Source organism: Elephantulus edwardii, unplaced genomic scaffold (assembly GCF_000299155.1).
Source record: "Elephantulus edwardii isolate Elephantulus edwardi_28Jun2011 unplaced genomic scaffold, EleEdw1.0 scaffold00055, whole genome shotgun sequence".
Taxonomy (NCBI): Eukaryota; Metazoa; Chordata; class Mammalia; order Macroscelidea; family Macroscelididae; genus Elephantulus; species Elephantulus edwardii.
The window spans coordinates 9,654,369-9,667,844 of NW_006399805.1; the positions used below are offsets into that span (position 1 = coordinate 9,654,369).

General features: G+C 51.2%; 1 protein-coding gene across 2 annotated transcripts in view; it reads right to left on the reverse strand.

Annotated features, from left to right (window-relative positions):
- Positions 1-13,476, reverse strand: part of HIPK2 (homeodomain interacting protein kinase 2) — a 68,983-nt gene that overhangs the window by 10,105 nt on the left and 45,402 nt on the right. For both annotated transcript variants that reach the window (XM_006887161.1, XM_006887160.1), the window contains exons 9-11: positions 7,340-7,482; positions 3,253-3,432; positions 1-270 (exon numbers count right to left, since the gene is read on the reverse strand). In XM_006887161.1, the coding sequence (XP_006887223.1) occupies positions 1-270; positions 3,253-3,432; positions 7,340-7,482 (593 nt within the window). The remainder of the gene's footprint in view (positions 271-3,252; positions 3,433-7,339; positions 7,483-13,476) is intronic.

The following is a 13,476-nucleotide window of genomic DNA, read 5'->3' on the forward strand; positions in this document are numbered from 1 at the left end:
TGCTTCTGCTCCTCCTCCTCGTCCGTGTCACTGCTGATGGTGATGACGCTGACGGTGGGGCTGGGGGTGTCGGGGATGACAATGGTCTGGCGCTGCCGCTCCCGGGAGCTGCTGGAGGCCACGTCGCCCCACCCGCAGGTGACCGTGGGGCCGCAGGCCGGGCTGCTGCGCACCAGGGCACAGCGAGGGGGCGTGTTCTCCTTGACGCGCTTGGACCGCTGCGGGGAGCTGACGGCCTGTGAGGAGGACACCTCACAGGTGGACACGTTCCTGCAGAGACACAGAACACAGATGCTCAGGGGGGCCGGGCCCCAGCCCCAACCCTGGGTCGATCGGACCTTTGGAAGAGTCAGGAGGCCAGTTGACATGGGGGGTGACGTGCTGCTGGGGCAGGGAGACCGTCTCTGCTCAGCTGGGCCCCAAGGGGCTGTTCCAGGGGACACAGAGTGCCAGGGCTTCAGGGCGGGGCCAGGCCTGTGGGCTGGGCATTGACCGGCTGTTGTCAGGAGTTGGGTATGACTCATGCTGTCCTGTCCTGTGCCAGCCTCATCATCTGACACACCTGAGCCCACTGCTGCAGGCACTGCGCCACTCCTTCTTGTGGAAGGTCTTCCTCTCTGACCTACCACCTCTCCAAGCACGATGTCCTCCATGGAGTAGCCTCTCCTGCCAACATGCCCAAAGTACGGGAGGTGAATGAAGCCTCATCATCTTTTCACAGCCGTGTGTTCTTCTGGCAGCCCAGGGATCTTCAGTGCTCTTCTGCACAGCTCAAGGGCATCAAACGGGGTGTGAGTGCCATTCAAACCGGAGTTTTAACTGCACCTGAGGCTTAAGGGGGCACACCTGTCCGGCTGGCTGGGGATGAAAACCTACGAGGCCTGGATTTGGCTGGCTGGAAAGCCCTCATTCAATCAGCAACTGCCCTTTCTGGTAATTTTAGTGAGAGAGAAAAAAAAAATTCCTCCTTCTCTCCCCTTCCAACTCTTGCTGACCCTGGTGGCATGCTAGTAAGTACAGTGAAACCCATTCTGTTGCATCCTTAGAGATTGCAGCACCTTCAACCTCCAGAGCAGACAAGAAAACAGTAACAGTGTAGCGAAGGGCAGTTTTTTATCTTCCTCAGTAGCAGGTGTTGGGTCTGTGGCTTTTTTTAACAAAATACAACAAAATGTTTAATGAGCAAATTTGTCTTAGCAAATATGAAACTCAAAAGGGGCGCAGGAGGGGCGACTAAAGAACCAACTATGGAAGAAACTGGGGGACCAGGGGCCAGAGGCAGGGCAGGCTCTGTGGTCCTGGGGAGGGCTGGGCACGCGGCCAGACAACAGAATTCAAAATCTTTTGGCCATAAAATATAAACAGGCTATGTTCTAGGGGGGCAGGCGGAGACAAGGGGTCAAGTGGGGAGGGGCTGGGGTCCTGTGCACCCCCTGTGGCCCTGCCCTCTGTGTCTGGGGGTACACGTCCCCGCCTGCCCCACCACTGCCGCTGTCACTGGCTGTCACTCCTCTGTCATCGTCTTCAGAGGGAAGAGGGAGGTGTGGAGGCTTTTTAGACCGCAAACCCTAAACCCATTGCTTCTGCTTTACTGGCCCTGCTGGATACAGCACTGCCTCCCAGGGTTCCCACGGCGGTAAATCTCCACAGCCGCTGACCACTTCATCTTCCTCCTCAGGGCTGACTGGTGGCTGCAAACTGCTGACCCGATCATCTCCTGAGTAGCCCACTGCTTGGCTGGCAGTGAAACCCGGGCAGGGGTTTTGCTTTGTTTCCATAGCAGAGGTAAGAAGTTGCACTGAGATCAGTCTTACTGGGCCCTGAATAGAAATTGCTGCCCACATGTCAGTGTCACGACTCCATGCACACGTTCTCACTGCTGCAGCCCTTGTCAGACCTGCACTAGGTGTCCGTCCACCTGAGGTCACTGACCGTCAGGGGGAGCCTTCAGGCCTCTGAGCATTTACATCTTCACGAACTCAATGCCGCGGAGTCTCTCCAGCGGGTTTCAGACACAGGAAACCCCGTGGGAGACTGCCCATCTTTCTCCCGAGGACCAAGGGTGAACCCCAACTGCCAGAGAGGCATGGCCTTGAAGTAATCAGCGTGGCTCCCTCTGGTCTAAACAACCCTCAAGCTCAGATGTGACTGGAATTGCCTTGATCCTGAAACGAGCCACCAGCGGGCTCTCGGCATCAGCTAGGCAAAAGCAGAGAGGGGGACGGGACAAAGAGGTTGTGTGGTCAACGGCCTTGGGGTGGGCTAATCCTGCACCACGGAGACAGTGAGTGACCTGTCCAGCTGGGAAGCCCCCCACCTTCCGTTCAATACACAGGGATCCGGGGGACAGCACCGTCCCCTGGTCACCCTAAGAGCTGTCTTCCCAGGGGCAGTCCACAGAACCCTGGGCAGGTCTGAGCCCCAGGCACACTTTCCTTACTGAAGTGTAAACTTGGACACAGGAAAGGTTCACCATTTTCAAGTTGCTCATGGAATTTTGGCAAATACACAGTCAGAAAACAACCCTTCCTTCATCTTATACACCTCAGAAGATTCCCTGTGGGCCCGGGAGAGGAGAATCTGATAAAGCCACAGAAATGGCCTTGTGCAGCTGAGGGTCTGGGGTAGCCCCTGAGACGCATGCAGGCAGGTGGCCCAGAGATGCAAAATTAGGCCCTTCGATCTAAAGGAGGCACCTTCGCTTACTGTGTTTGAAGAGGCGCTTTGGGGAATGATTTCCAAGGCAAACCGTGTCAGTGTTTACTGGGTTAAGTGGCAGGGTAGGGCAGGGGACGGTGGGGTTCCAGCCTCCCCCTCTGGGGCAGTGAGAGGGGCTGGCACTTTCTCCAGTGGGGCCCAGTGGCTCCTGTGGTCCTGCTGCCCTGTTGAGTCCCATTTCCTAAAAGCCCTCACACACCTGCAAGTTTAAGGGCCTCAGAGCTGTCTGTGTGTGGGATGCTCTGTCAGCGTCAGCAGGGCAGCTGCGTCCTGTCTAGAGCTCAGGACGCAAAGGGGACATCCTGAATCCTCTCTCACGATGACCCCACAAACAGTGATTGACTGCTGGATTCCTGAGCGCATCCTGCAGGCCACTGTGGCTCCTGAGTGCCTTCTGAGCTAAGGGCTCATTCCCAGCACATCAGAGTTCTGCTGGCCCCACAGGGCTCTGGGCAGGAGGCCGCCAGACCTTTCTTCCTAGTCCTCCCTAGAGCTGCCTCTCTTCTTCACCTCTGTCCAGCCGCTCCCACCTACCTTGCTGACGACTGGTGCTGCTTACTCTTCCGGGAGGAGGTGGTGCTGGTGGGCTGCTGTCGCATCACGTGGGCCACCCCCACATTCAAGGGCTGGGCTGCGGGCAGGGTCACGTGACCCGTCAGGAGCGCAGGCTGCTGCATGATGGGATTGTAATGGCTGCCGTGGGCGTGCGTGTTCCTGAAAGGGGTGAGAACAGGGGCACGTGAGCGGTTTCACCAGGCTTAGCTCCTTCAGCAGGCAACCCTGTGTCCTCCACTCAGGCCTTAGCCCCCTGGCCTCCCGGTGGCTGAGCTGACGGGTGGCCTTGACCTCTGCTGGTTGAGTCCACTGTGCCAATCCACCTCACGGGGGGTGTGTGTGTGTCTCCCTTTTTTACTGACTTTCTCCTTTTCCAAATATGATGTCCTTCAAGACATAGTGTCAAGGTGGCACTGGCATTGTTGTTTGCTGCTAGGTGGCCTCACGTCCCCTGTGACTCACAGGGGACACTATGAACAGACAACCCTGCTCTGTCCTGCTCCATCACAGCCACGTCCCCATGCTCAAGCCCACTGCAGCCGTCGCGGTGCTGATCCATCTTGTTGAGAGTCTTCCTCTCTTTTGCTGACCCCTCTACCTTTCCCGGCATCTCTCAAGACTGGTTCCTCCTGCAAATATGCCCAAAGTAAGCGAGACACAGTTTCACCGACCCTGCCTTTACCGAAGCACCTGGATGTACTTCCTTCAGTTTGTTCTTTGACAGTCCATGGGATATGCAATACTCTTTGCCATGACCACAATTCAAAGACGTCGATTCTTCTGTCATTTTGGTTTGTTGTTCTCACCACTGGATCAATTGGCAGCATCAGTATGGATGGTGAAGAGATTGAAATTATTAACAACTTTAGTCTGCTTGGCTCCATGGTCAACACTCTTGGCACCAGTAGCCAGGAAATAAAAAAAAAAGTATTGCGAAGGGAAAGTCTGCTGTTAGGGACTTCACCAAGGTACTGAAGAGCAATGGTGTCACTCTGGAGACCAAGGTGCATTTGATACAGGCCATGGTCTTCGCAATCACTTGTTATGCATCAGAGAGTTGGACAGTGACTAGGCAGGATAGAAGGAGAATTGATGCCTTTGAGCTGTGGTGCCGGAGAAGAGTATTGAATGTACCCTGGACTGCCAAGAAAACAAACAGATTCACCCTGGAGAGGGTTAAACCGGGCTGCACCTTGGAGGCAAGGATTCTGAGGCTTCATCTGACATACTTTAGACAGGTTGTAAGGAGAGACATACTTTGGACATGTTGTAAGGAGAGACCAGTCCTTGGAGAGGGACATCATGCTTGGGAGGGTGGAGGGACAGCACAGGAGGGGAAGACCCTCTATGAGGTGGATTGATTCAGTGACTGGGGTAATCGGGATGGGTGTGTCAGAGGCAATGCGATTGGCACAGGATAGAGCAGGGTTTAGCTGTTGTACATAGGGTCGCTATGAGTCGCAAGTGACTCGACAGCACATAACAACAACCACCAACTTTCAGATGCACAGGAAGCAACTGAAGACAGCATGACTTGGATCAAGTGCACCTTAGTCTAAGGTGTGCCCTCTGATGCTGGGAAGGTGAACGTGCCCTGAACGACCTCAGTGGTCGGCACAGAGTCTAGGTAAGTAGCAGAGCACCGACCATGTAACCAGTTGCTCCCCAGGTGGACAAGCAGGTTGGCTGCAGGTCGACAAGGCAGCCTGGCATGTGGGGTTCAGCCACACGTCCTGGTGTGAACACTTGCAATTCTAGGAGGGGGTTCTGAGTGTGTCTCGCAGGCGTTGTGGTCCAGGCGTCTCGAGCTCAGGTGCTGCTATGCTTTCCCACAATACCTTTAGTCACACTGATAATCATCAACTTAAAGCCCATTTGGCTTGATGACATTAAAAGTGAGTGGACTGGTGGCCTAGTGGCAAGAACCTGCACTGCAATCCCAGAGGTACATGGTTTGAATCCACCAGATGCTCTGCTGAAGAAGGAGGGGCAATCTCCTCCTGTACCGGTCAGATCTAATTTGACAGTACACACGTACAAAATAATAAAATATTATTTGGAAGCTTCAGTTGAATTCTGGGAAACTGGAACATCTCTTTGTTAACTGGAAAAAGGAGTGAAAGAAGCTGATGGGAACTAGGGTGGAGATTTGGATGGAGCCTCTGGGATGCCGGGAGGGCCCAGGACTTCCCAGGGCGATGGCATCTTGAGCTGCGATTGCTGTTTCTTCTACAGACAGAGGGCGCTCTTGCCCCGCCTGTCCAGCTCGGATCCTCTCATTAGTCAGGACCGTGGCTGCCCACGTGTGCGATGGACAGGGTGGCGAGACTTGGACAGGGTGTGCTGGCTTCGTTATTTCCCGAGGTCGTCAGGTAAGGGGTGTACAGGGAGGAAGGGAAGAGGGGAGGTAACGAGGTAGGGACGAGTAAATGAGGGCTGCTGAAATGTCAGGAAGCATGGACGATGGGAGATAGGAAGAGTGGTCTTCAGCAGCACAGACGCTGGTGGAGCTGGGGACAGAACACCCCACTTATCACACATGGGCAGACCTTGGGCTGGTCCCCAAGCCTGTGTTTTATTTCACTCAGCCCCCCAGCAGGCTTATGAGGCAGGAGTCATGCTGGTTTGAAAGTGCTCCCAACATCTGGGGATGGCCAGGGGGTGGGTGCTGTCATCAGAAGGCGGGGGGCAGGGAAGGCACCCAGGCATGCTCTTTCTACTGCAGCTACTATTGGTGTGGTCTTACCCTCACCGTGACACAGGGAAGAAAATGCTGCCCGGTCCTGCACTGTCCCCATTTCTAGCTGTTGGACTACTGCTGGGATCTGTAAGGTTCCCCTGGCTGATTTTGAGATCACCAGGCCTTTCTTCCTGATCTGTCTTCAGCCTGAAAGCTCCATGCTGCAGTCACGTGCCAGCCTCCACGGACAGATGGTGGTGGCTGTATGCTCAGTGCTGTGGCCGGGAACTGAACCTGGATCTCCCAGATGGAAGGTGAGGATTCTACCATTGAATCACCAGGTTCCCCCTTATCAGTTGGAGTACAGTCTAGAGATGGAAGCGGTGGCGGTCGGTCTTCCACCTGTGCCCTCTCACTTTGTCCTGCGAGCTGTACTCAGCCGGTGGTTGAACCAGGAGTCGTGGGTCCTCAGGGTTGGCATGGACACTTGAGTATGTGCTCTGGCATGCTTGCTGTCTATGCTGAGAGAGACACAGGCCTGGAGGGCCAGGGAGCCCTGGCACCATGGGGATGCCATTTGGCTCTGCACTGGCAGAGAAGGCAGGTGGATGGCCCACAGCAGAGGGTAAGGGCATTAGACGAGCAGAGTTTGACCAGGAGGGAACAGTCAGGAGTGGGTGGTGCCCCAGAAGCAGTGGGTGGGACCATGAGCTGGTGGAGGTCAGCTGGGTGTCTGGGCCCCAGGGAGAGCTGACACCATCTACAAGGCAGGTCAAGTCACGGAGGGGTGCACTGGATGAGCACATGGGGGTGGTCCACTCTGAGCAAACCCTACCCGTGGTCCCCCACTCGTCATGCCATCTGCAGCTTCCTGGATGACCAAGAGCCCCGGGACTCTCCTCTGAGTTCTTCCATGGGTGACACATTTTTTTGCCTGTTGCAAGTGGGCGTAGATTCCAAGAAACCACCACAAATCCGGGGGGGCTGCCCTGGGGATGTAACAGTGGCTCTATATCCTGGGCCTGGAATGGCACTGGACCAGAGTCGCCGGGCTGTGCTCCCGTGGCGAGCCCCTCACCACTCTGGAATCACTTCCTACCTTGTGTTTAAGGTTTGAAATGAATTAACTGTGCTCTCTCTATATAAATGTGACAAAACCCTTGCTGCTTCACTGAACATGTTTTAAGTCAGTGACCTCAATTGTGCTCATCTTATTCAACCTTCAGCACTGTCCTTTCCAAATTTTCCCATCACCTTAACACGATATGTATTTTAACTTAGAAAGCTCTGCACGCCAGGTAACTCGGGCCCTGGCCAGCTGGAGTGTTCTCAGAACGTGGATCCATGTGTCTCCCCACCGACTTGCCCCCAGTCAGGTCCGCTCACCTCCAGTCTGCCAACTGCTGGGTGCCCGCCATGGTCTCGGGAATCACAGTTGCGTGCTGCACAGATGTGTGGGTGGCCACGCCCGTGAGCTGCTGCCAGGTGGGGGGAAGCAAGATCTGCTGGGTCCCGCTGGGCCAGGCCTGCTGTAGGGCAGAGGGAGAGCGTGTTATCAAGGAGATAACGGGCCAGCACGAGGTAAGTGTTCCTCATGTCCTTCCAGAAGGTTCTAACTTTGAGTTTCACACTCCAGAGCCGGAAGAGTTTGCTTCTGTGCTTTAGGAAGCTGACAGAGACCATCTCAGTATTTCTATCTGCCCATGGATGGCTTCTGTGCGTGTTACAGCTGCTTTGGGAAGCTGATACAGACCATTTCTATATACTCACTGATGCTTCTGTAGGTGGCCAAGCTGCCACCTCTGGTTGGGACACAGGACAGAGTTAGCTCCTTTCCAACACCTATCTTTCTTTAGCTCTGGTGGCTTAGTTGTAAGGAGTTGTGCTGCCAATCCAAAGGAACTCAGTTCAATTCCACCAGCTGCTCTAAGGGATGAAGATGGGCAATCTCGTCCCATGTGACTGACAGCCTCTGAAAACCTGCTGGAGGTCAATTATAAGTGGGTTCTGACTCGACGGGACTTAACAAGACCTTTAAGCCAACTCCCACAGATCCCTGTCGTTCATAGAAATGGGGGTGGGGGTAGGATCACAGCTCCCTCCCCAGGTGGGGGCCTCCAACTCTCCGAGAGCGAGGGGTTCCCTCACTTGGGTGCTGGAGGTGGAGGGAACAGCAGAAGGATAAAGAAAACCAACACAAGGTGTGGACTTAGCAGACTCTAGCACTGAGCGTCTGCAGGTAAAGTCGCTGAGAAATTATATAAATATTTAGATCAGAAGAATGATGCGTATATTTAAGGTAAACACAAGGGAAGCCACCGACAGGTGCGTTAGAGGAGAGAGTATTTGTAATGTTCTTGCTTGACGCTGTCTACAAGTTCACACCTACACCTAAAGGCAGCTGCTCACGCATTTAATTGGGGTTTTTAAAACAGTCATACCAGTTTTATAAGTTAACATCTTTTTGTCCCTTGAGAGGACCATTTATGCTACCAAGGGGCAAGAACCAGCCAACACATGAGTACAGACTCAGGTACACCTGGTGTGGTCCTAACACCCCAGACATCTTCATGTCAAGATGTGCACAGGGCCATCTTGTCCCTTTAAATGGTCACGTGGTATCTGCCGGAGGCACGCGTCACTCTCTAACGAGCCCCTCCTGAAGTACGTTCAATAGCTGCCCTGTTACAAAGGTGCAGCAATTAAGACCCATGTACATACACTGTGTTGTTCACCTCGATCAGAGTTTTAGGTTAAATCCACTTGGAGATTTGCGCCTGATACAGGCCATGGTCTTTGCAATCACTTGCTATGCACCAGAGAGCTGGGCAATGACTAGAGAAGACAGGAGGAGAATTGATGCCTTTGAGCTGTGGTGCTGGAGAAGAGTATTGAGGGTACCATGGACTTGCAAAAAAAACAAACAGATTCACCCTGGAGAGGGTTAAACCAGGCTGCTCCTTGGAGGCAAGAATTCTGGGGCTTCGTCTGACATACTTTGGACATGTTGTAAGGAGAGACCAGTCCTTGGAGAGGGACGTCATGCTTGGGAGGGTGGCGGGACAGCGCAGGAGAGGAAGACCCTCAACGAGATGGATTAATTCAGTGACTGGGGTAATCGGGATGGGTATATCAGAGACAGTGCGATTGGCACAGGACAGAGCAGAGTTTAGGGCTCTTGTACATAGGGTCGCTATGAGTCACAAGTGACTCGACGACACATAACAACAGCAACAGGGACTCTCTCAAGGAGCAGAAGGCAGAACTCTCTCAGTTCTGGCCACAAGACCGAGAAAAGACTTCAGGAATGCTGAGCCTACTAGTTTCTGCCAACCCCCAGGACAAAGGAGCTCTGCACACCTAGGACGTCCATTGCCGGAGACCCCGTGTGTCCAGTGAAGAGCTGTGCTCTCCGAGTTCACAACAGCTGAGCAGGAAGTCAGACACCAGGCTTTCCCTGAGGCATCCCCTGGTGGATGCGAACCCCGAAACCACAGTGTGCAGCTGAGCCTGTAAAGTGACCCTCAGGGTCTCCAGCTAGTAAAAACCAATGGACTGACATGAGGGTTGGGGTAAGAATGAGAAAACCTGGATGAATTATATATACTGCACTGAAACAGATGAGGGAGAGTACAGTTTAAAAGCAATATATTGTAGGGTATTATGATTATCCTAAGAGCCTGGAATGAAGGTTGCAGAGTGGAGTATACTTGGGGTGGGGGTGGGGGGTGCGGGGGGATTGTGTACCAATGAAGGAGTTTTTCTTTTACTTTTCAAAGGGGTGGGTGGGGAGAAAGGTGCAACAATGAATGAATGGAAATCCAAGATCTCTGTAAATGTTCATTGAAATGAATTTAAAAAAAAATCAAAAAACAAACAAAACAGAGCAATGACGAAGCCAACCTGATGGCTGTCAGTGGGTTCTAACTCACAGCTGGCCGCGGGGACTGAGTCACACCCCCTCAGACCTTCACGGGAGCAGACTGCCTTCCTCCCGAGGACTAGCGGGCAGGCTTGAAGCACTGACCTTCTGGTCAGCGGCTGAGGCCACCAGGGGCCGTGGCAGCTAATAGAGGTGCTAATCACTTCCACTTTCCGGCAGTTCTTGAGCTGTTGCTGTTAGGTGCTGTCGCCTGCTTGTATTAAATATGCCATCAGGAAGTATGTGGCCCTAACACCCCAGGCATTACCCTCTAAAGTACGTGTGCATTCTATCGATTCTGGCCAGGACTTCTGCCCCGCAGATGAAGTGTGGACAGTAAGCCCTTCTCTCTTGCCTGAGCTGCTGTCCTTCCTCTTGGTCGGTCTTGTCCTTTTCTGAACTCCCTGCTCCACTGAGAAAAAGGAGGCCTGCAGGCCCCCCGAGAGGCAGGAACAGAACGCCTGCTTCCCACAGACACCATGATCTGAACTTTTCAAGGAGACAAAAAACATCACGGCCCCACCAAAGGGTTTCTAAAGCTGGGCATCTCTAAGGGAGGAAACTGCCTCTCTTTCTCCTGCAGGGGATTTGAACCACAGACCTTTCAGTTAGCAGTGCAACACAACACACTGCACCACTAGGCCTCCAAGCACAGTGGTAACAGGCTCTGATCGCTTTTGTTTATGAGCTCAGTGACTGAAAGCTGAGAAACAAAAGATGTCAGGACTGGAAAGGAAGAAACCACCTGATTACTGGTAAATAAAAAGGCCCTACCTAGAAAACCCAAGGAACTACCTTAGGAACTATAGAATGAAGCTTGATAATGAGTAAGGAAGACCAAAGAAGAACGGACGCCTCTGACCTGTGGTGCTGTCTACCAAAAGAAAGAGCAAGTCTGTCTCGTACGAAATGCAGCCAGAGTGCTCCTTCGAGGCGAGGATGGTGCGACTTGACTGCACATGTTCTGGCTGATGGATGTTATCAAGAGGGGCCAGTCCTTGGAGAAGGACGTCATGCGTGTCAGTGACACAGAGAAAGACCCTCATGAGACGGACTGACAGTGGCGGCAACCGCGGGCTCAGGCACAGAGAGATCTTGATGGGGGAGCAGGAACGGGCAGGCTTCTGTGCTGCATGCTACTACTATGAACCAGAGCCAACTCAATGATTCCTAACACCATGACACACGGAGAAACTGTCCATGATTTAATCTTCCGAGATCCACAATCAACGACCTCGGCACCAGCAACAAGGAAAACAAAAGATGTGCTGCATCAGGAAAGTTTGCCGCCAGGGAGCTCTCCAAAGTGCTGAAAAGCAAGGAGGGCAATTTAAAGACGAAGGTGCCCTGGACCAAACGGGTTTTTCTTTCTTTCTTCTGTAAACAAACAAACAAACAAACAAACAAACAAACCCAAACAACTATGAGTCTGACACAAACCATAGTTTTTTTTACTTGCTTGCCATATATCTGGGAACTGGACAGTGAAGAAAAACAAAAGAAGAACTTTGCATTGTGGTGCTGGAGAAGAGCACTAGATATCCCATGGACTGGCAAGGAAATAAGCAAGTATGACTTGGGGAGAGTGCAGCCAGGATGCTCCGTGGAAGGAAGGATGGTGAAACTTTGTCTCACATACTTCGGGCAAGTTGTTTGGAGGGGTCAGTCCTTGGGGAAAGACAGCACGCTCGGAGAAGTGGAGAGGTTGTGAAGGAGGGGAAGCCCGTCAACGAGAAGGATTGGCAGAGATAATGAGCAAGGCCCAGGACAGCACAGCGTTCAGATCTGATGTTCAGAGTCACGATGAACCGTACTCGACTCGATGGCATCTAACAACATCAGAAGTACTGAGAATTTAGAAAGATTGTTAGGCAACAACTGAAATAAATGGGAAATGCAATTTTAATAATACTTGCAACAACAACAACAAAGGAATAAAATACCTAAAAATTATCCCAACAAAAGAAAATGTTATTGACGGTAATTAAATGTTAACAGAGAATTGTATCACATTCATGGATAAGATGACTTAATAGTATAAAGGTGTCAACTGTTTCTAAGTAAACATAATTTCAAGTCCAACAATAAAAAAACCAAATTAGATTTTTGTTGTAAGTTAACACGGAAAAGGAAAAGGACAAGAAGAGACGAGGAGATTTTGAAGGAGGATATTATGGGCACTGAGCCTTCCCTTCCAAATACCAAGCTGGACAGGAAACCAAAAAAAAACTAAGACAACAGGACGTTAACAAGGCCAGAGGGGCAGACCAGGGAGCCCAGGACACAGTGTACAATCTGACTATATTAAAAAAGGAAATAAAGCAAAACAAAACAAAAAGAAAAGTGAAATTAAGTACCACAGACAAATTCCCAAACTCCTATTTAACAAGTTGTTGTTGTTGATCACCTTCGACTCGATATAACTCATAGCAACCCTCTGAACAAAAGGTCTGAAGCCTTTCTATAACTATTGACATTTATCAAAGTTCATAGAGTTTCCAGAGGCAGGTTGTTTAGGAAGTGGTTACCACTTCTTAAACTGGGAGCTCCACCAAACACTGTCCACCATGGGTAAAAGTTATGGCATGTGACACCTCAATGGAACAAGGTTTGGCATCACAGTAACCCCAGGATACCTCAGTACAGCAAACTGACAGAAGAGTGCTGCACCACTAAGAAGAATGTTCCTCCAAAAACAATAACAACTAACTTTAAATACAAAGGCCCTCCCCTGAGGTCTTGTTGATTCTAAACAAGAGGCTTAAATAAAAATCAGCCAATATAGTATGTTACTGTTGTTAAGTGCTGTTGAGTCGCCTGTAATGTATAGTGACCCTATGTAGAGTAGCTCTGAACCCTTTCCTGTCCTGAGCCAGTCTCACTAATTACGACACACCATTGCCCGAGATACTCTATCAATCCATCTCATCTGGAGTCTCCCTCTCCTTCACTGTCCATCCACCCTTTTGAGCATGATGTCCTTCTCCAAGGACAAGTCTCTCCTGGCCACATGCCCAAAGTAAGTGAGGCAGAGCTTCAAAATCCTAGCCTCCAAGGAGAGACTGATTTGTTTTCTTGACAGTGCATGGTTTGTTCAAGACTCTTCTCCAGCACCATTAACTTGAAGGAATCTATTCTTCTTCTGTCATCCTTGGTCACTGTCCAGCTCTATGAAGCATTAACAAGTAATTGAGAAGACTATGACCTGGATTAGACGCACCCTTAGTATCTAGACTGACATTGTTGCTCTTCAGCACTCTAAGGAGGTCCATGACAGCAGATTTTTCCAATGTGATTCGTCTTTTGATTTTCTGACAGCTGGCGTTTTAAGAGTGTCTGTGAATGAAGTCTTGGGGAACAGGTTGGCAAAGCCCTAGGCAACCTACTTTATATAAAAATAATCTACAACCAGCAGAAGATAAAATAGATGAATGGGACCTTCTAAGAATCAAATCCCTACGCACATCCAGAAACTTCTCCAGCAGGGTAAAAAGGGAAAAAGTCTTTGGTAATGACATGTCAGATAAGGGACTTATATCTAGAATTTATAAAATACTTGAGCACCACAACAAGATAAAGGTAAATAATCCAACAGAAAAAT